At 43.2% G+C, this 19,715-nt stretch overlaps 1 protein-coding gene across 3 annotated transcripts in view; it reads right to left on the reverse strand.

The window, feature by feature from the left end:
* SCUBE3 (signal peptide, CUB domain and EGF like domain containing 3) overlaps positions 1-19,715 on the reverse strand; it is a 178,637-nt gene that overhangs the window by 4,714 nt on the left and 154,208 nt on the right. For all 3 annotated transcript variants that reach the window (XM_089514675.1, XM_089514674.1, XM_089514676.1), the window contains 12 exons: positions 17,587-17,709; positions 16,603-16,719; positions 14,192-14,284; positions 13,991-14,107; positions 13,372-13,533; positions 11,166-11,369; positions 10,751-10,912; positions 8,931-9,098; positions 5,930-6,091; positions 5,458-5,655; positions 2,995-3,147; positions 1,731-1,810 (listed from right to left, as the gene is read on the reverse strand). In XM_089514675.1, the coding sequence (XP_089370801.1) occupies positions 1,731-1,810; positions 2,995-3,147; positions 5,458-5,655; positions 5,930-6,091; positions 8,931-9,098; positions 10,751-10,912; positions 11,166-11,369; positions 13,372-13,533; positions 13,991-14,107; positions 14,192-14,284; positions 16,603-16,719; positions 17,587-17,709 (1,739 nt within the window). The remainder of the gene's footprint in view (positions 1-1,730; positions 1,811-2,994; positions 3,148-5,457; positions 5,656-5,929; positions 6,092-8,930; positions 9,099-10,750; positions 10,913-11,165; positions 11,370-13,371; positions 13,534-13,990; positions 14,108-14,191; positions 14,285-16,602; positions 16,720-17,586; positions 17,710-19,715) is intronic.

The following is a 19,715-nucleotide window of genomic DNA, read 5'->3' on the forward strand; positions in this document are numbered from 1 at the left end:
GGCTGTCCAGGTGCTTCCCTCCTTCCTGCTTTCCTCCAAATCCAATCTGTGAATCCTTCATTTGCTTTCCTTTCACTTTCTCCCTACCCCTCAAAAATTCTTTTCTCCTCCTTCCTCACTAGGATCCCCTTCACCATTCCCCAGGCTGGCGTCAGTGTTGGAGCCCCCCCCCCCCCCGGTTTCCACCTTCCCCTGATGACAAGCAGCTCAGGTATCACCCCAGGCATTAGGACTCGCCTCCCTACCCTTCCCTTCTTCCCTCCTTAAAGCACTTTGCTCGAGCTGCAAGGGAGACCCTTATCCTCCCAGATAGTAAGTTGGAGAGGGAAGGGGGACCCTCTTGGCTTGGCAGAAATGAGGAGGATTTTAGAGGGTCTTTTAGGGTGGTCTCCAGTTACTCTGGGTTCCTGACTTTTACGGGGGGGGGGGGGCTCTTGGGTCACTCCTTCCCCAAGGTCTTTCTGGGGCATCCACCACTTTTGGTGGGCCCCTGCCTTTTGTTGTGCATAGAGATGTGCTTTCAGATGGTGAGTTGAAGAGGGAAGTGGGGGGCCCCCTTGGCATGGATAGAAATGAGGGACACCTCTTTTGGAGAGGTCTTATAGGGATGTCTGTAGTTGCTCTGGGTTCTTGACTTCTCCTGGGTGTGTGTGTCGTGGGTCGCTCCTTCCTTAAAGTTTTACTGGGATAGCCACTGCTTTTGGGAGTCCCTGCCAATACTCAGACCACTATGCCACGCTGGTTCTCTATACTCCAACATACTTGCTTTATGTTTGTTTGTTTTTTTTGGGATGGGTTACAACCCTCTGCCAACCCTCTCCACCAATGTGAAGCAATTCAAATCTGAACAGTCATTCCCATTTGTTGAATACACTTGCAAACCAATTCTTTTCAAAAGAACCAACAAATGATCCGTCTTCACAAAAACCGATTCTTTTACATTTGCCTCACTTCATCTTGATTCTCTACGCTTGAAAAGGAATGCTATCAGGTCTGAAACTGTAGTTTTTTGTGGGTTTTTTTGGGCTATGTGGCCATGTTCTAGAAGATTTTCATCCTGACGTTTCACCAGCATCTGTGGCTGGCATCTTCAGAGAAACATTTTCTCTGAAGATGCTAGCCACAGATGCTGGTGAAACATCAGGAAGAAAATCTTCTAGAACATGGCCACATAGCCTGAAAACCCCCCCCCCCCAAAAAAAAAAAAAACCATGGATGCCGGTCATGAAAGCCTTCGACTTCACACAGGTCTGAAACTGTTTCCAGTGTGAATGACGCACATATAAACCGATCAGCAAATCAGTTTAAATCCTAATGGGAACAAGCCCTTTTTGCTCTTGGTAGGCTGCTGGTAAGTGACACCTATTCAAAGAGAGTCACAGTGATGTGATGTTAACCCATATCCACTGTGCATCTTCTTGGAAATATGCATCTGGGGAAAATGCATCACTTTTGGGGCCAGTTTCCATGTAATGTTAAGCATGTGTTTTATAAAGTGTGCTTATGGCTAGCTACTTTTACTTATTTTTTCAAAAGCAGAGCTAGGATCCCCAGTCTGGATTGGGAATTTCCCGTCTGCTGTAAACAGCTCTCTAAAGTTCTCAAGTAGAGAAATATTAACTAGTTCTGCTCCGTGAGATCTTTTTAAAGCAGAGATCCATGAGAACACTGAGAATATGCTCTATCACTCAGTGATATCCAATCCCGATAATGCAAAAAAACAGCCTTGCCTTCAGTATTTCTTGATGGTTTTCAGAAGCATATAGTCTGCCATCTCGAACAATGTCCTCCACCAGTTGTTCATAATCCTCTGCATTGTTGAGAGAGAAAAGGTCTGGTAGTTACTGAGTGAAGAAATGCCATTAGTAAGTTCATCAATACACGCACACATTATTTAATAGCTTTATTAAAAAGGAATGTGTAAACTTGCCACTGTTTTTGGAGCAGGACATTTTTTATTTCTCTTAAATTCCTAAATTCATAGGACAGCTTACAATTCCATGTTTCAGAATTGCACCAGTATCATCCTGGAAGCTTCAAGTGATAACTGGACAATTAGTTAGGGACTTTTTTGGAGGGGGGGGTCTGTCCATTCTAATGCAGGTCAGGAAAAGAGAGATGATGATGACAATGCTAAGCCTGACCTATGAGACTCAAAGGCCAAGAATTTCAAGGACTTATGGGCCAACTTGAAGAAGTGCAGAAAACACCCAAAGGCTGGCATGTTAGAAGGATGGAAGAGGCTTCCCAACCATATTAAGGGTTTTTTTTTTAATGGTTTCAGATGCAATATAATAAATATTGTATATTTATTATCTAGAGGGCTCATGATTGTTCCAGAACTCAGAACTGGGAGAGAGGTACAAAGAGTTGACTAAACTAACTGAAAAGCACAGAAGGTGGCTTTGTGGGTCGATGTAAGATTTCTGTGGCCTTTAATCAAACTGCCTATTTTTGCCTAATGAAACTGGTCCTATTTTTAATTATGCTTTGACCTCACACCCTTGACCAATTCAGACATCCTCCAAGTGCAGGTTGACACATGGAGGACAAAGCAGGGCCACACTTTCTGGCTTATCCCAAGATACATAGCAAACCTGCTTCCCAAAATCTGTGTGTTTAGCACAGAAACCTGCATATGCCTCTACATATAGAATTGCTTGTGTGCAGGCCTTGCAGGAGTGCAGGCTTCAATGGATGTACATTATGGAGTGGGGCCAGTATTGACAATTCTGATTGGCAATGACTTTCCAGGGTTTCAGTCAGGTTTCTTTCCTAGTTGAGAGCCTGGAGATCCCTAGTATTCCCAAGTCGTGCCACATCCAACTACTAACCAGTCTCACTTAGCTTAGGAAATCAGATGAAATTGGGAGTGATGTCAGAGGCAGGACCTGGACATGCTGTCAGACTCCATCCTCCAGAGATATTTTCCTAGGAACAGCTGCGCACTGCAGATTGTGCACTCACCTACAACACTAACTTCCTCCTACTTACCATCATAAGTGACATATGGGATCTGGAAACCTCTAGCGCTGTTGGCTTCACTAGTTTTAAAGTTGATCCACAGTTTTCGTGACCTAGCAGTGAAGGCTATGGGTCTCTCATAGGTCTGGCATGTCTCGTAGGTTGTGATTGAGGAAGGAGAGGCTATAGGGTAGAACACAACAAGACCATGTGTTTTCCAATATCATACAGACATCTCATTCTCAGAAATACTGAATTAAACAGCTGGGGCAGGAAAGAGACACCAGTAATTTAAGCAGCTTCTTTTGACCCATAATTGATGAAATTCTGAGCTAAAAGTAGGTGCAGAACTCCATTCTCCAGTCTCTTTCCAAGGACAGGTACTGTAACTCAGGACATGGTTATGTCCTTTGTCCACTTAAGACAAAATCTCTAAAAAGGCTATTTAGGCTTGAACTAAAGAACTGCAGATCCATTTACTTAGGGACTACCTCTGAAGACTCAAATATATGGAATGGAGGCATGGGGATCATATTTGCTGGCACAACAAAATCACACTTCCTACAGGCAGGGAATGCATAATGAAAGAGAGTGAAACTGCTGAGGGTGCCTCCAGACACAGGGCTTTTAGCATTACCAAATAAAATAGATTGTGCAGACAACTCCCCAACCTTCTGCAAAAAGAAAAAAGATAAAAGAAGCAATGGAAAAATACAGGGAGTTGCAAATCAAAAACATAATAATCTATCCTCACTAAAATCCTATGGGTGAGGCATGGAAATTTCACATTAAAAACCTGAAAGCACTGAAGTAATGTGCAGCACCTATTACAGAGCTGGGCAAAGTGTAACCTTCCAAGTATTGCTAGGCTGCACTTGTCCAGCATTTTTCACAACTGGCTATGTTGCTAGGGAATGATAGGAGTTACTTGCAAACTGCACACTGCCCAAATTCAGCTGGAAAATTTCCCCAGGCAGGAGGGCACAACAATCCTCTTGAAGGGTGCAGAAAGGAAAATGTGCATTCCTTGTCCATCAACATGGAAGAATGGGACAAGTATAAGATCAGCACAGGCTGTGCAGTCTACATTCTGTTTGTGGTATTAGTTTAAGAACAGCCCAATTCTTAGTTTAAGAATTTCCCTTTTGGGGGAAATACTTTTAAAGCTTTCTTTTAAAGCTTATTTTTAAGGCCTTTTAAAACTTTCTTTTAGCTCACTCAGTCCAGAGGAATCAAATATATGCACCTACCTCAATAGCTCACAGGGCAGCCAGGCTGTCAGCACTATGAGGCATCAGGAATAGGCATATGAAGAATACTTGCATTTTTTTTTCTGTTCACACTCAGAGAGTGGGCAATGCTGATATGGGGGAGGGGGGTGTAATTTAGGAGTGGAGAGCCAGGGTGGTGCAGGGATTTGAACATTGGACTACAATTCAGGATCCGATTCCCTCCTTGGCTATAGAAACCCACTGGGTGAACATAGGCAAATCACATGCTCACAGGCCCAGAAATTCCTGCAATAGGATCAACTTAGGGTCGCCATAAGTGAGAAATGACTTGAAGGCACACAACAACAACAACAACAACAAGCCGCTCTTATAGCCTTTAGGGCTGAAGGGCGGGGTATAAATACCATTAATAATAATAATAACAATAATAATAACAGTTTAGTAGTGTTTTAAGAAAATTTCACATGTGCAGAATATTGGAGGGGTTGTGTACATATAAATAGGTAGTATGTATAAGATAATGTGTTTTTCATTTAAAAAAATCACATTTGTATGTGTAAAATGTTGTTTTTGCACACAACCCTACATTTCTTTTATACAAATGACTTTTAAAATGACAAAAATCCTGAAAATGCACAAAGACTCTTATAACTCTTGTCGAGTAGGGAGAAAATGTTTGCAGTTCCTCATTTCTGTATGCAAGAATGATATAAGCAGAAAGGAACATTTCTAATTAGAAGTCTCAATCTGCAGCAGAGCTTCGAAAAATCACTTTTATGGATTACAACTCCCAAAATCATGACCAGTTGCATGCTGGCTGAAGAATTCTCAGAGCTATAGTCAAAACAAGCAAATTTTTAATAAGTGTTGCACTGGAGAGTCTAGCAGCCTGCTTGTATTTAAACTCTTTGAACAGTTTCTTGGAGGAAGGAGTTGCTGGTTTGTTCACTACTGCTCTGCAGCAGCATCACTGCAGATAGCATTATAGATTCCAGGGATCTGTGACAACTGATACTATAAAGCTGCTGACCTGACTTGGTCTTCAATTATTTAGATGCAAAATAAATCAATACTACTCTCCATCCATCACCATGGCAAACACAGATCACTTGGCTTGATCACTTACTGGAGCTGACAGGGAGATAATGTCTCCCCTATTCCCCAAGGTTCCTTTAGTCCAGAATGCTGGAAGAAAGCCTAGACTCATTCCCATCACCCTACTATCCTCTTCATACCTTCAACACAGCATTCGGTTACCTACAGTTTTTCCGCATAACCAGGACATCCCCACATTCATCCTCAGATGGCAGGAAAATTTCAGGCACTACAATAAGAATCTTGCGCTTCGGAGGAGGGTTGATATTCCAAGTGCACTCCACATTTGCAGGGTAATTTCCTGGGTAATTAGGAGACTCAATGTAACCAGTGTACTCGCCTAGCTCGCCTCCACATTGACGGTCTGCAAGAAAACACAGAGATGACTAGGATATGAGTAGGGAACAGAGCTTAACTGGCTGTCAAGGGTAAGCTGGGACACTGCTTTTGACAGCATATATTTGTCCACAGATTTGTGTCCTGAGGAACAGGAGACAAGTTTATTTTCATAAGAAAAAACAGGAGGACCGCAAAGAAACCAAGGTAGTTCCAGTGAGTCACATCTATACATAACAGTAATAAGTTCACATTCTTTCCTCCACTCAATTTCTACATTATTTAGAGAGAACAAATCATACTTTTGCATTGTGACACAGAAGTTGAGCCATCAAAGTCCGTGGTGGTATTTCCAGGGCATGTGATGCAATAGTTTTGGCGAAAGTCTGGCTGGTAGGTGCCTATAGCACAGCGGATGCAGCGATGGACAGTGGTATTATAATAATGGCCTGGGGAGCACTGAACTATATGTTGAAGAGAAAAGAAAAATGTCAAGGGCATTACACTTTTTTTTGAAGAAGACCAGCAAACATTACTGTAACTTAAAGGTCACTTGGGATATTAAATGTGCTAGCAATGTTGATGATAGCATATCCTCACTAATTATGCAGGAATTCCATATGAATATAATAGCCTTTAAAAATAATCAAAAACAAATATCTATAACATTTATAACAATAAATTATTACAGAAATAGAAATGATGTTGTCATTGTGTGCCTTCATGTCACTTCTGACCTATAGGGACCCTAAAACAAACCTATCACAGGGTTTTCTTGGCAGAATTTGTTCAGAGAGGGTTTGCCCTTGTCTTCCTCTGAGGCTGAGACAGTATCTTGTTCAAGGTTACTCAATGAATTTCCGTGGCTGAGGGGGGGGGGGTTTGAACCCTGGTCTCCCAGTGTCCTAGTCCACCACTCAAACCACTACATAACGCTGGCTCTAATAGAAAGATATACACTAGCTACATCAGGGAATAGTTTTTTTAAAAAAAACCCTCAAAATGTGGATATTATTTGTTATAAATTATGTACTGTTCATAAATTACTATACAATATGAGTGTACTACTTATTCTGATCCTTGTGGTTTAGATGCTTGATAAGGCCAACTGCACAGTCTCAGAAAATCATCATTTATGTGTTCCTTCACTTGTCTAATTTAGTATGTTACTTTCTATAAGAGAACCAATTTCCAAATTCTATTGCACTAGTTATGTTGAGATATTGTTGACAAAAATTAATATAATAGCTGAAGATTACTCCTACAAGTGAATTGAAATGCCTGATGATTCTCTCTTTGCCTTCTGATTTTATACACATACAAGAGAGAGAGAGAGAGAGAGAGAGAACATGGTGTTAATTATGTCTGAATATGGACCCAAGTAATAACTTTTCTCATTTGACATATGGGATCAATATTCTGCAATTAAAAATGCTTTCTATCATAGGTGTCCTATTTATAATTTTTTTCAGCAACAACATATTTGTATTAACATCTTCAAGTGTTCAAAGTGCTTCCCATGTATTATCACATTGTAAAACCACCATGTTTAAGTGAAGATAGTATTATTATACCCCATGTTATAGATCCGTGATGGCAAACCTATGCCACGCATGCCAGAAGTGGCACTCCAGGCAGTTTCACCGGGCACGGGGACCGGGGGAAGGAGAAACAGGCACACGCGTGCCTGTTCCTCCTTCTCCCCGCCATTTTCCAACCACCCACTGTCTCTTGGAGACAGAGGGAAGGCAGAAAATGGCACTGGAGGGAAGGAGCCACAGGTGCACACGTCTGGCTCCTTCTTCCAGCCTTTTCCCGGCCTTCAGTTTTCTATTGGAGACAACTGGAGGCTGGGAAAGGGTCGAGGAGGAGGCGGAGCAAATGGCGCATGCCAGGTGCTCCTCCTCAGAGACCTTTCCCAGCCTCCAACTGTCTCCAGAAAGACAGCTGGGGGCAGGGAAAGGCCCCTGAGGAGGAGCAGTGGCGGCATGCCATGTCCGGGCTCTGTCAGGGGCCCTTCCTCCCCCAGACCTCTCTCCTGAGAGAGAGATCTGGGGTAGGAAAGGCCGCAAAAAAGCCCAGGACAGCAGCGTGCTGGGTCCTGGTCTCCGTCACGGCTCTTCCTGCCCCAGACCACCTTCCGAAGAGAGAGATCTGGGGCTGGAAGGGCCATGAAAGAGCCCAGGATGGCAGCGAGATGAGTCCTGGGCTCCATCGCGGCCCTTCTAGCCCCAGACCTCCCTCCGGAGAGAGAGATCTGGGGCTGGAAGGGCCATGGGGGAACCCAGGACGGTGGCGTGCCCAAGCCCCTTCCTTCGGCCGAACGGGCCCCTTGGAGCCTGTTTCGCCAAAGGAAGGGGCTGAAGGGAAGGGCCTGGGACGGGTGCCCAAGCCCTTCCCTTTGGCCGAACGGGCCCCTTGGGGCCCATTCGGCCGAAGGAAGGGGCCAAAGGAAAAGACCTGGGACGCATGCCCAGTCCCCTTCTCCTCGGCCTCCCTTTCCTCGGAGTGAACGGGTCCCTTGGAACCGTCCTCCGAGGACTGTTTGCTGGCCTCTGACGGCCCCAAAGGGACTCTCAGAGGCCGGCAAACCCCGGAGGACAGAGCCCAACGGCTCCTGCCGCTGGGCGCCGTCCTCCAAGGACTGTTTGCCAGCCTCTTACGGCCCCAAAGGGACTCTCAGAGGCCGGCAAAACCTGGAGGACAGCACACTGTCCTCCAAGGCCCATTTGCTGGTCTCCGAGAGTCCCAAAGGGGCCCATCAGAGGCCGGCAAATGCCGGGGGAAGGAGCCAGATGCTCTCTCCCTCTGAAAAGGGGGACAGAAACTCCACCCCATGGGGGCAGGAACCCCGCCCCTAGCACCCAGCCCCCATCCTGGGGGTAGAAGCCCCACCTCCGGCATGCGAACTAGAAAAGGTTCGCCATCACTGGTATAGATGGAAGAAAGCAAATGGAAAATGAGGAAGAGTGGCTTCAGTCCATCTTCTGAGTTCATGGCAGATGTGAGATTCAAACTAGGGACATTGTGGTTCACAGATTAATCTCTTAGCCAGCATGCTACGCTTCAGTATTTTCATCTCTAAATGCATTATCCTGACAAACTACTGAAAAATCTCAAGTGCTAGCATAATTTGGATGGTATAATCAAACTACAAAAGGCTCTGCTGCTCAGGCATCAATATTCAATACACTGTAGACAAGATGAGTTGAGGGAAATAGGTTACCAGCGCTCTACCCTTCCCTTTGACAGTGGTAAAGGAACAATATGTACTTTCAGACTCAACTGCTGCCGCAGGCATACCTTTTGTATCACAGTCTTGGAAAGAAAAGGCTCCATCATGCTTGGTATTCAACCCGCCACCACAATGGAAACACAAAGCTCGGCCAGCTTCAGGCTGGTAGGTGCCGCGTGGACACTGCTGGCAGGGTCTGAAACCATCTACAGAATACTGACCAGGGGGGCACTGACCTGTTGGTCATGCAGAAGAAAGAGATACTCATTGGACCAAATGAAATAACCCTTCTCTCAGATGTTGCTTCTAAAGTACCAGCTGCATGCAACATGCACTCTAAGCTGTGGACCCATGAGAGATGCCCATGGGAGCCATTCACCATCCCAGATCTTGTTGCCTAAGGCAACAACTGTGCCTCTGCACTGGAATGTAATCATGCCATCGTGTGAAGGAGAAAAGCCATTTATCCAAGTCCTGATAGTGAACCAGTTTGGATAAACTGGGCCATAAAGCTGAACTACTGAGTGGGAGTTCCTAAAACTAGATAATTATTTCACTTGTTGAAGTGTTGTAGAAGAATTTATAATTTCAGAGGAACTACCAGAAGTATTAACAGGGAATAGTATTAACAGGGAAAGAATCCTGTATACACTGGTGCCTCGGGTTACGAAATTAATTCGTTCCGCCATTCCTTTCGTAACCCGAAAATTTCGTAACCCGAAAAATAATCCGTTAGCACTGGAAAGCCTATAGCTGCACTTTGCAGCATTTGAATTTCGCGCCGAAATGAATTTCGTAACCCGAAAAATATTTCGTAACCCGAAACAGTTTTTGCCAATCCAACTTTTTCGTATCCCGGAAATTTCGTAACCCGATCATTTCGTATCCCGAGGCACCAGTGTATCTGCATGGCACACTTCTCTCTGTTGCCCAGCTTGCCCTAAAGTCAAGGGATACTAACTTGCCATTTTTCATAGAACTAGGACATAGTCTGGAATATGTTACAGCTATACCTCCACAAGAGTCTTTTTTTCAAGAGACAACACTAAGATATTTTTGTAGTAAACCGTAGGTTGCAGCAGCCACCATGCCAGATGTTCAAATATAAAACCACCAACCCTGGGTCTTTTACAAATGTATCCTGAATGAAATATTTAAGTTTAGTGTAACTACTTGCAAACTAGTGGCCCTGTTTTCATGTGGAAGGAAACAGCAAAGAAGCACTACATGACTACGTTTTTGGATGTTATTGGCTCAGTACAGGTGGGCGGGAAGCACCGTCATGGGGCCAAAACTACGCCTCGGGAGAGCGCAGCAACTGCACACTCCCGAGCCCTAGGACATGTGGGCGCCACCATGATTACAAGGCCCTGCCCACACGGGGCGTGCATCCATGACATGCGGGAGCCCGAGCACCCAAACTGCTCTGGGAGGAAGAGGCATCATAGGGATGCGTTGCAGCCCTTATGACGCTGCAAAAAAGGAGCCGCTCTAGGTTGCTGCTGTGCATCGTTGCCGCCCCATTTGGTTGCTGCAGCAATGCTATGCAGCAAAGAAGACCGGCGTTTTGCGGCCTGTGTGTACCGGCCCATTAATTCTATTTCTTTTGCTATGGCTCCCAATTACTAGCACTATTATTTTTAAAAAATATTTTTCATGTTTAACAAAACAACAGCAATACAAGGTTCCAGTGTCTGTTATATTTAGCTAACTGCACCAATTTATTTTTATGACAGGTGAAGATTTCTCCTGGAGGTTTATGTCCTTGGTGTCTTGGCTGAATTTCTCGTAGCCCTACTGGTGCCTCCTCTGGGGCAATTTTTCAAAGTCTACTAGGGTACTGAATCTTGGCTATAGACTTAAGGTACCTTGCAGCTCATCCCTGTACCTGCACAGGTGCTTATATTTGTTGCTCCAGCTGGCCCATAACCATCACTTCCAGGGCAAAGGTCACAAGAGAGCTGGCCTTCTTTCTCCTGGTAGGTCCCTGGAGGGCAAGAGACGCACTGCTCCATCTGGCCATGGTAATATGTTCCTTGCAGGCAGCTAACTAAGAGAGAGGCAAATCTGCTAGTGACACAAGTAAAAAAACAATGCTCAAGATATCACTTGTCCTTTGGATTCCCACTTGCCCAGTTTGACCACAGTAACTGTATTTATTGTCTATAAGCACATGCGGCTGCCACAGATGTTAGAGTTGGCAACAAGGGCATCAGAGCAGCAGCGTAGCACTAAAGGCTTGTAGTTAATCTGTAAATGGTCTTAGTTTGCTCACTCCCTTGGGACTCAACTTGTTTCCTTACCACACTTGGATCCCAGTCTCTGTTGCCCTGGCCCACAGCTCTCCTGCCTTTCAGGAGTCATGCTCAGCTTCCGTGCCACTTCATATTCCATTCCTGAAAAGCGGATCAGGAACCGTTCCTGGTTTATGGATTTCTTCAGGGCTTTGATGGCTGACTTCAGTTTTTTCTCCACCTTCTGCCGGACACAGTTCAGATTGCAACTAGCTGGAGACAAGGGAAGGGGACTATGCTGTTACTTAGCCATAGCATGAAAGGTAATTTCCAAAGGTAGTCTTATGACCCTGCCAGCCACCATTCATGATAGCCAGCATGGTACAGTGGTTTGAGTGTAGGACTACAACTCTGGGGACCAGTGTTCGAATCCCCACACAGCCATAAAAAACCATGGATGATCTTAGAGAAGTCACTCTCTTTCACCCTCAGAGGAAGGCAAAGGCAAAGGCAAACCCTGTCTGAACAAACCTTGCGAAGAAAACCCCATGAAAGGTTTACCTTAGGGTCAGAAACTATTTGAAGCCACACAACAGCAAAAGCTGCCATTCCCTCAGCAATGTATACTGAAGTATCATCATCATCATCAAGTCTATTTACTCCTGCCTTTCCCTCACTATTAGGACTCAAGGCAGCTTGCAAATTAAAATGATGACAATACAGTTAAAACCTATTAAAAGTCAACATTAGAATAGAATTACACTATTAACAATATGAAACAACTTAAAATGTATATTTCAAAAGGATAAAAAGCAATAAAAACAATACAGGGAAAGGCCCATGACTTAGAACTGAAGAACACATGTTTTGCACACCAAAGATTCAATCTGAGATTTAATTCCCAGCATATCCAATTATAAAGGATTTCAGGAAGCAGCTCTAGGGAATGACTTCTGGCAGAGAGTCTGGAGAGCCAGCAGCAGCAAATGAAGACAAATTATGGCAGCTTCAAATGTTATCTATCACAGTTCAGCAGTGCAATACTGCAGTCTGCTCTGGGTTCATATTCACATATTATAAAGGCAGTCAGTTTGCTGCTTGTTTACCATGTGGCTCCTAGTGAATATCCACAATGACTGAAACAGGACACACATTTCCAAAGGCAAGAGGACAAAGGCCCAGGAGCTTTGAACACTTGTAGTTCTCCAACATCTGCAATTGCATTTATTGTTCTTGTTATTGTGTGCCTTCAAGTCGTTTTCAACTGATAGCAGCCATGGAACAACCCTATCCCAAGTTTTTCTTACTAATATTAGTTCAGAAGGGGTTTGCCATTATCTTTCTTTACAGCTGAGAGAGCATGACTTGCCCAAAGCCACCCAGGGGCTTTCCATGGCTGAGTGAGGATTTGAATCCCAGTCCCCAGTCTAATTCCAGTGCTCAAACCACTACGCTGTACTGGTTCTCATGATCCCTTTAAATTTCCTCCGCCACTGATTGGTGAACAAGTGAATGTATCCAGCAAAATAACAATGACCACATGAGATAGTTGCACTGAAATTTTGTACAGTCTTTTAGCAATGCACAGTGAGGGCAGACCTACCAGTTTCACTTCCTATGCTCTGAGACAGGCATCCTTGGAAAATCAGGCCTCTTTGGCTTCTAACCTTGTGATCTGTTTTGACTGAGGCTACTTCTAGATAGATGACTCCTAGTGCTACCAAATAAATCTTCTTTTGTGAGCTATAGGAGGAATTGCAATGGAGTTTCCACACTACTGGAACTATTGCATTTCTTGCTATGTACAATATGGCACAATATGACTGCAGTGGGTGGATAGGGCCTTTTAGAGTGGAGCAAACATTCATTATAACTTGTAATCAATGCCATTTCATTATTCCACAAATAGCTATTTTCTTTTACATTAAAATACTTTTTTAGCTGCAATACGTTTTAAAATGAAAATGTATAACACAATAATTTAACAATGTTGCTTTTTTATAGGTTTTTGTTGGTTTTATTCTGTGGCTGTTTTGGCTTATTTAACATTTTACACCATGTCACTCTATGTATCTCATGCTTTTTGTGAATCAGTAGATATCTCTGGCTATTGAGCAGTATAGAAATGCCCTAAAAAAACAAAAAACCCTGGAGAACCACAGGGTTAGGGTGTTTCATAAATGTGTATATTTTAGAAAACATGATCATTTTACCTTAAATACCAATCACCCTGGTCCCTTTTGGGGAAGCCAAGCTTCTCAGTTACCATCCTTACCCGTGATCTCTTCAGGTTTGATTTCAGCTTCAAACTCCAACGTAATGCGTGTCACCTCCTTGTTGGGAGAGTTTCGAGCCCGGCGCCCTTTGCCTTTCTTTGATGAATCACACTTTAGGTTCACAAAAGTCACCTGGCAATCTGAGCAAGAAGCTGGTCCACCTAATAGAAATGGTACAGGTTCAATATTCTTTCAACAGCATCTCTCTGAAACCTGACAGGTGGTTTCATTTTTTAAAATTATGGCTATTAAAGGACTCTTCTCCTTTATCTACATAAGACCTCATTGAAATCTGCATAGTTTTTCAAAACATCTAACAATGGAGAGAAAATTTATTAAATCATTTGTTTTTCCTGAATATGAATGACTGAACACAACACATCCCTTCCCTGAAGCAGGCTACTGTCCACAAAATATTACAACAAATACATTTCACCAGATGTTTTCTCAGCCCACTTTGCATATGATGATGAGAGGTACAGTCCATAAAGTCTCATGCCAAATAAAACATTTCAGTATTTTAGGTGCCACAAAATTCCTTAGTTTTGTTATGAATTAAAGGTTGGAAATACTCAATGGAGGTATGTGAAAAGACATACAAAAGAGGAATCACCTCACCTAGTGCACTATTCCTGATCAGCTCATCCTGTTTGCCTTTCATGCGTGGATGCAGGTGGCATTTAGCATCTTTGATTTTGAAGGAAGCCTTTTGTTTGATTGGAGTAGTGACAGTCTCTAAAAGAAAAGTCAGGTGCTAAGCATCAGGGGAGCCAACTAGGTCTAGGGAGGAACTCTGACGGCTCAAGAGACCAAGCTTACCAACACAGGGATGGCTGCCATTGCTGGACCTAGGTGGAGGTCCCTGCCGCAGGATTGGGGTCCCACAGCTGACTGTATAGGTGTTGTCAGACTCTGCAGAGAAAGAAGCAACTCAAGATCACTGGAAATCTATGGTCAGATAATTCCAAATGCTTGCCTGCATGGGCCTGCATGCATTTGCAAACCTTGAATGTATTTTGTAAGGCTGGCCCAAGCCTGATCTTGTCAGTTGATCACGTGGAAGAAAGTACCCAGAAACTATTATGATGTTATTTTTATTACTTGCATTCAGAAAGGATAAACAACACTCCAAAGGAATCCCAGTGCAGTAAAAACACATCAAAGGAACCCAGCTGATGCCAGAGTCTGAATAGATTCAACAAATTCCCAAGGCCCAGGGAGAGGGGAGGGCATACATGAGTCAAATCACACATGACTGTTACAGGCAGGGTGAGCCAGAGATAAATGCATGAAAAATAGTAAACCCAATTCATCTATTAACAGGAACAGAGCTTTGAAACATTATTATTTTGAACTACAGCTTCCAGAATCCTCCAGCCAGCTTGATGAATGGCTATGCTGACTGGGGGATTCTGGGACTCGTGATAAAAAATTATTTCCAAGCTCTAAGCAGCAGCATTGTTGAATTGCAGGAATGATATACTTAGTATTTAGGGGGTAAGGATACTGGAAGGTCAATGAATACCTTTCCTTTTGGGATAACTTGAGTGGAATGGGGTAGGTATCCACCTGTCCATGGCATATAAAACCCTATATATTTTAAACCATGGGGAAGAGGAGAACACTGTGCTGGAAGGTTTTTCTCCATGGATCCTAGAACCAAGAGGAGGGCTTGAGCCCCTGCACTATTAAGGGGGGGGGAAGGGTCCTGAGGACCCCTAAAATTATCTGGCAAAATTGGACCACCAAGATTCTCATGTAGTTGAGTTGAGTTATGGGCAATTAGAAGTGTACTAAATCAACAAGCATTAAAAATATTAAGATAGCTGTTGGCATTGAGAAATCCAGGAATAATAAAAATTGCCTGCATTCTATTCTATCTGCACTTAGGGTCTAAAACTGACCCTTTAATGGCTGGATCGGGGCCATGGCAACCTCACGCCATGGCCTTGATCTGGCTTCTGGAAAGTGTAAAAAGGAGCCGCAAAAAGGAGCTCCTTTTTGCGGCCTCCAAGGGGCAGCACAGCCGAGACAGTGCCCCTTTGGCGCTGACACCCCTTTGGTGCTGCATCATGTGGATGAAGCACTGGAGGGGTATCATGATGTTGCACACCATGTAAACCAGCTTGCACCAAAATGGTGCCCTGGGGACAGGGTTAGGGCATTCAGCAGATGGACACTGCACCCTAACTCTGCCCACAGGTCAGCACAAAGTGCCAGTCTGTATCAGGTCTTAGTTGAGAGTGAGCTACAGTGAACACATGAAAGGCACTTACATGCACACATTGTACATGCTTGTAAGAGTCTTCATATTAAGGATGTTTCAATGATGATGAATAGGGGAAAGTAATTTGCTCTCCCCATGCAAGTACGTGGAAGTTGGTAAAATTAATAACAACTAGTCTGCCAATGTTTACTCCTCACACATTAACAATAATTCCAGGACCTGATCCTCCTCCAGCATCAAGGGTGCCTTTGACAAAGTACTACCTGAAGAATTACCTGGTAGTTCTGTTGGTGTAGGAACAGCATTACTAAGAAGCTGCAATAGCACCAGTGTTGCAGTATCCCCTTTGCATGTAGGAGTTATGCACCATTGTATTCCCCACTATATTTTCAGCCATAGCATTGCTAAATGACTCTGTGGCAAATTAAAATGGTGAGCAGCTGCCAATGTTAGCTGCCTGCAATTAGCAGTTGGACCAGCTGGGACCATGGCTTCTTCCAAAAGAGAGCAAGTAATGCTGCTGGTCCTGTACATCATTTAAGCTCTATACTAACACAGCAGAATCCACCTCAACAGTCCTCTGCCAATTGTTCTTACTATTGACTGCCAACAAAATCAAACTAGCAAACCTCTGAGAAAGCTCCCCTGGAAAGTGGTGCCCTCCACATGACTTCAGCTCTCATCAGCTCTCTCTAGTGTGGGGAATGGTCAGGAATGTTGGCACTAAGGCAACTATAGCTGCTTAAGGACCTGATGTGGGAGTAAATAATAGTCTGTAGTAGAATGAAAAGGAAATGGTTGCAGGACGAGCATGTGTGGCTGAAAATGGTTCCAAATGTAGCAGAAAAATGGAAGCACTTGGGGCAGGGGAAGGAGAATGTATATGCATGTGTGAAGAATAGAGTAGGTGGTGAGAGTGTTAGAGGGCCCCATCATGACTCAGTATCGGAAGATTACAAACCTTGAGAACTTTTTGTACCTGAAGGGTGATTTGTGCACCTACCTGGCAGAAAGCGAGCCTTCGAGGCACAGGTGAGAGAGCAGCTGTCCTTTTTTCCATTCTTGTTGCAGGACAATGTGGCTCGTGGAGATATTGCACCAGCTAAGCATATCACCATCTCTGGAGGAGGAAGAGAAGGAGAAAAAGCATAAATTGATAGCAATATGCAGGAGGAAATGCTATTAACAGAGGAACAGTCAGAGTCTGCCACCGGTATGACTACAGTGAGACCAAACCTCATTCCTCAACAGAAACAAGTACAAAATTGTTGTCTCCACTTCCTCACCTTTGAACTTTGGCAACAAGTCACATAGATAAGTTGCTCAGGGTGTTTCAGTATACTACTGATTCAATAAGGTATACAATCTATAAATATTCACCCTCACTATTGGGTCACAATTTGCAATTTTTTGTTTAAAATTTTAAGAATGATTGCATTTTTAAGTAAAATGTCTGTGTACAGTTCTTCCATTTAAAAAAGAATATAGTTCCAGGTCACATGCTCTCAGCCCCAGAAAACCCTTGGGGTTTGTTTCACCTTAGGGTTGCCATAAGTCAGAAACAACTTAAAGGCACACACGATGACCTCCCCCAACCCCCCCCTGTAAATGTCCAAGGGGGTTCTATAAAAGTTGAGTCTTTTGATAATGGTTTCCTCTTTGATCCTTATACTCTGTTGAAAGAAATCATGGTATGATGAAAAGCTTTTCTCATCACAGGGCAATAATCTGAGCATCTAACTCCATCAAAGATACAGCATAGAAATTAAAATTAAATTAATTAAAAGCAATGCCTCACAATGAAAATGAATCTTTGTGCTGCCACTGGCATCATGCTCAGAGGCAGCAGATGTTACTCATATCAAACTTCTGATTCATATCAAACTCTGATCAGTAACTCTAGGAATTTTGACCCACCGAAAACTGTAAGCTAAAATGCATTTTACCTCTAGGGGGCAGCATGACCTCAGTCAATTTCTACACTCACCTATACAATCTTTTTTATTCCAATGAAGTTTGCATCCAGCAGGACATGTACACTCATAGCTGCCAGGAGTGTTTATACAGCCAAATTTGCAACCTCCTCGGTTGATGCTACATTCGTCAATATCTGCAGGAATGTAATTAACAAACAATTAATCTGCCATATTGCACATAAGGAAAGTACTGAGTAACTAACCAGACTCCTAAGTCTGCTCCCAGACCTACAATTTCAAATGATAACTGTAGCAAAGAAAATTACATGTTGAGAGAAAAATTTTAAAAATTGGTGTGTGTGTATGTGTGTATGAAGGGGGGCGAACTGATGGGGGAAAACATGGATTTGCCCCCTCAAAGTGCTGTTTCCTATTTGCTGTAATTACTTTTCATTAGTGATCTTGGTGATATATGGATCTCAGTTTCAGTCATATCAGTATGTTATATACCATTTGAACACTGGTTTGTTTGTTCTAAGGGTGGGTAACATATTTCCCTCCAAATGTTTTTGGACTGCAACTCCTATAAATCTCTTGTCAGCATAGTTAATAGTGAGGTATGATGGAAGTTGTAGCTCAAATCTTCTGGATGGCAATCTTTTCGTGTTTGGGCAATAAAGGTATCACTGATGGACTTTTGTAAAGGATTGTGCTTACTGTTGCTATTTTACTCTCAAATTATCATTTCTCTCTGTCTTTCTCTCACCAATACCAGATGGGGAAGACATATATAATACAATAAAAATGTCAAAATATATCCACCTTCTTTCTCCCATGTTTGCCAATGAACTAACCAGTGAATTAAACAGTGGTAAAACTTCAGATCTTACCCTTCCACTTCTGTACTTCAGCTGGCTTGTCCATATGCTCATTCTTTTATAAAGTGTATACATACTCAGCTGACCATTATTCAGGTAAATAACAGAAAGAACCAAACTGGTTCAGAGAATGGACAACTGAGACTGGGGAAGTGTCTCGGTGGCATTTAAAACACCAGCCTTTCACTGATATCCACAACTAACTTTTATGGAAATTTGCAGAATTCTTCCGCCACCCCCCCCAACACCAATTGTATGCATGCTTAAAACAGCATTTATATTAACTGCAATCATGATGTTCCAAACTGTCTCCTCTATTCCAACATCTTCATCCTAGGTCATGTAAACCACCTGAACTAATCCTAGCCACCCTCTGCCTTCCATCACACAAACCAATGGATTTGGATAACACTTTTAAAAAAAGCATGCTTTTTCATCCCAGTCTCAGCCTTGATAGATTTTTTTTTAATCTATGGCCTTCACTTGATACATAATGGAACATGGAGGAGTCACAACAAAGAGAAATGCATCTGAGGATGTAGGCTCAAGTCTACAAAAACTCATGCTATCAACTTTTATATTTCAGGTAGCCTCAAAGGTGCTGCAAGATCCCTTTGCATACTCATTTTCCAGAGTAATATGGCTTTTGTCTTTAAACAAAGAATAAATGGATTTCTACATTCATCTACATAGTAGTCATCACAGTGAGGGGAAAAAAGAGGAATAACCACCATTGTATACAAAGGCTTCAAGCCACATAATTCCTGCTGCTGCCAACAAACAAGAATAGGTAATCAATGAGGAGCAAAATAACTTGCCATCCCTCTTAGAAAGCCATTATAGAGATCAGGAGCTGAATGGAAAAGAGAGGAAATTGGAAATGCCTGGTACTTGAAGTTCAAAAGACAGATGTGTCAGCCAATCTGCCAATTTTGTCCCCTTTCAGCACTCTCTTAACCTTATGGCACATAGAACAACAGTCATGGAAATCAATGCTGGAACAAACAAAAAATGAGAGAGGAAGAATCAAAACAAACCATGAAAGCAGAGCATTGTTTCCAAAACCTCCACTTAGAAATGCTTCAGTCTTTCTTCCAAGCTTTGCCAAAATACACTCCCACACAAGGAGGCACACTAAGGTCACAGCTTTGCTCCCAACTCCTCAGAGTAGGTTGGGTGCTGACTCACATGGCATTGCCAAGGTATTCTGGGGCTTGGCTCTATCCCATCTTGTTCCTTTATGTAACTCATTTTTTCCTGACCTAAGGGACCCCTGTTAAGAGTTGCCACACTCTTCTTGAGAACTACTACGTCTTTCTAGA

This window comes from Sceloporus occidentalis, unplaced genomic scaffold (genome assembly GCF_023333645.1).
Source record: "Sceloporus occidentalis isolate IW3139 unplaced genomic scaffold, rSceOcc1.0.p SCAF_3, whole genome shotgun sequence".
Classification (NCBI taxonomy): Eukaryota; Metazoa; Chordata; class Lepidosauria; order Squamata; family Phrynosomatidae; genus Sceloporus; species Sceloporus occidentalis.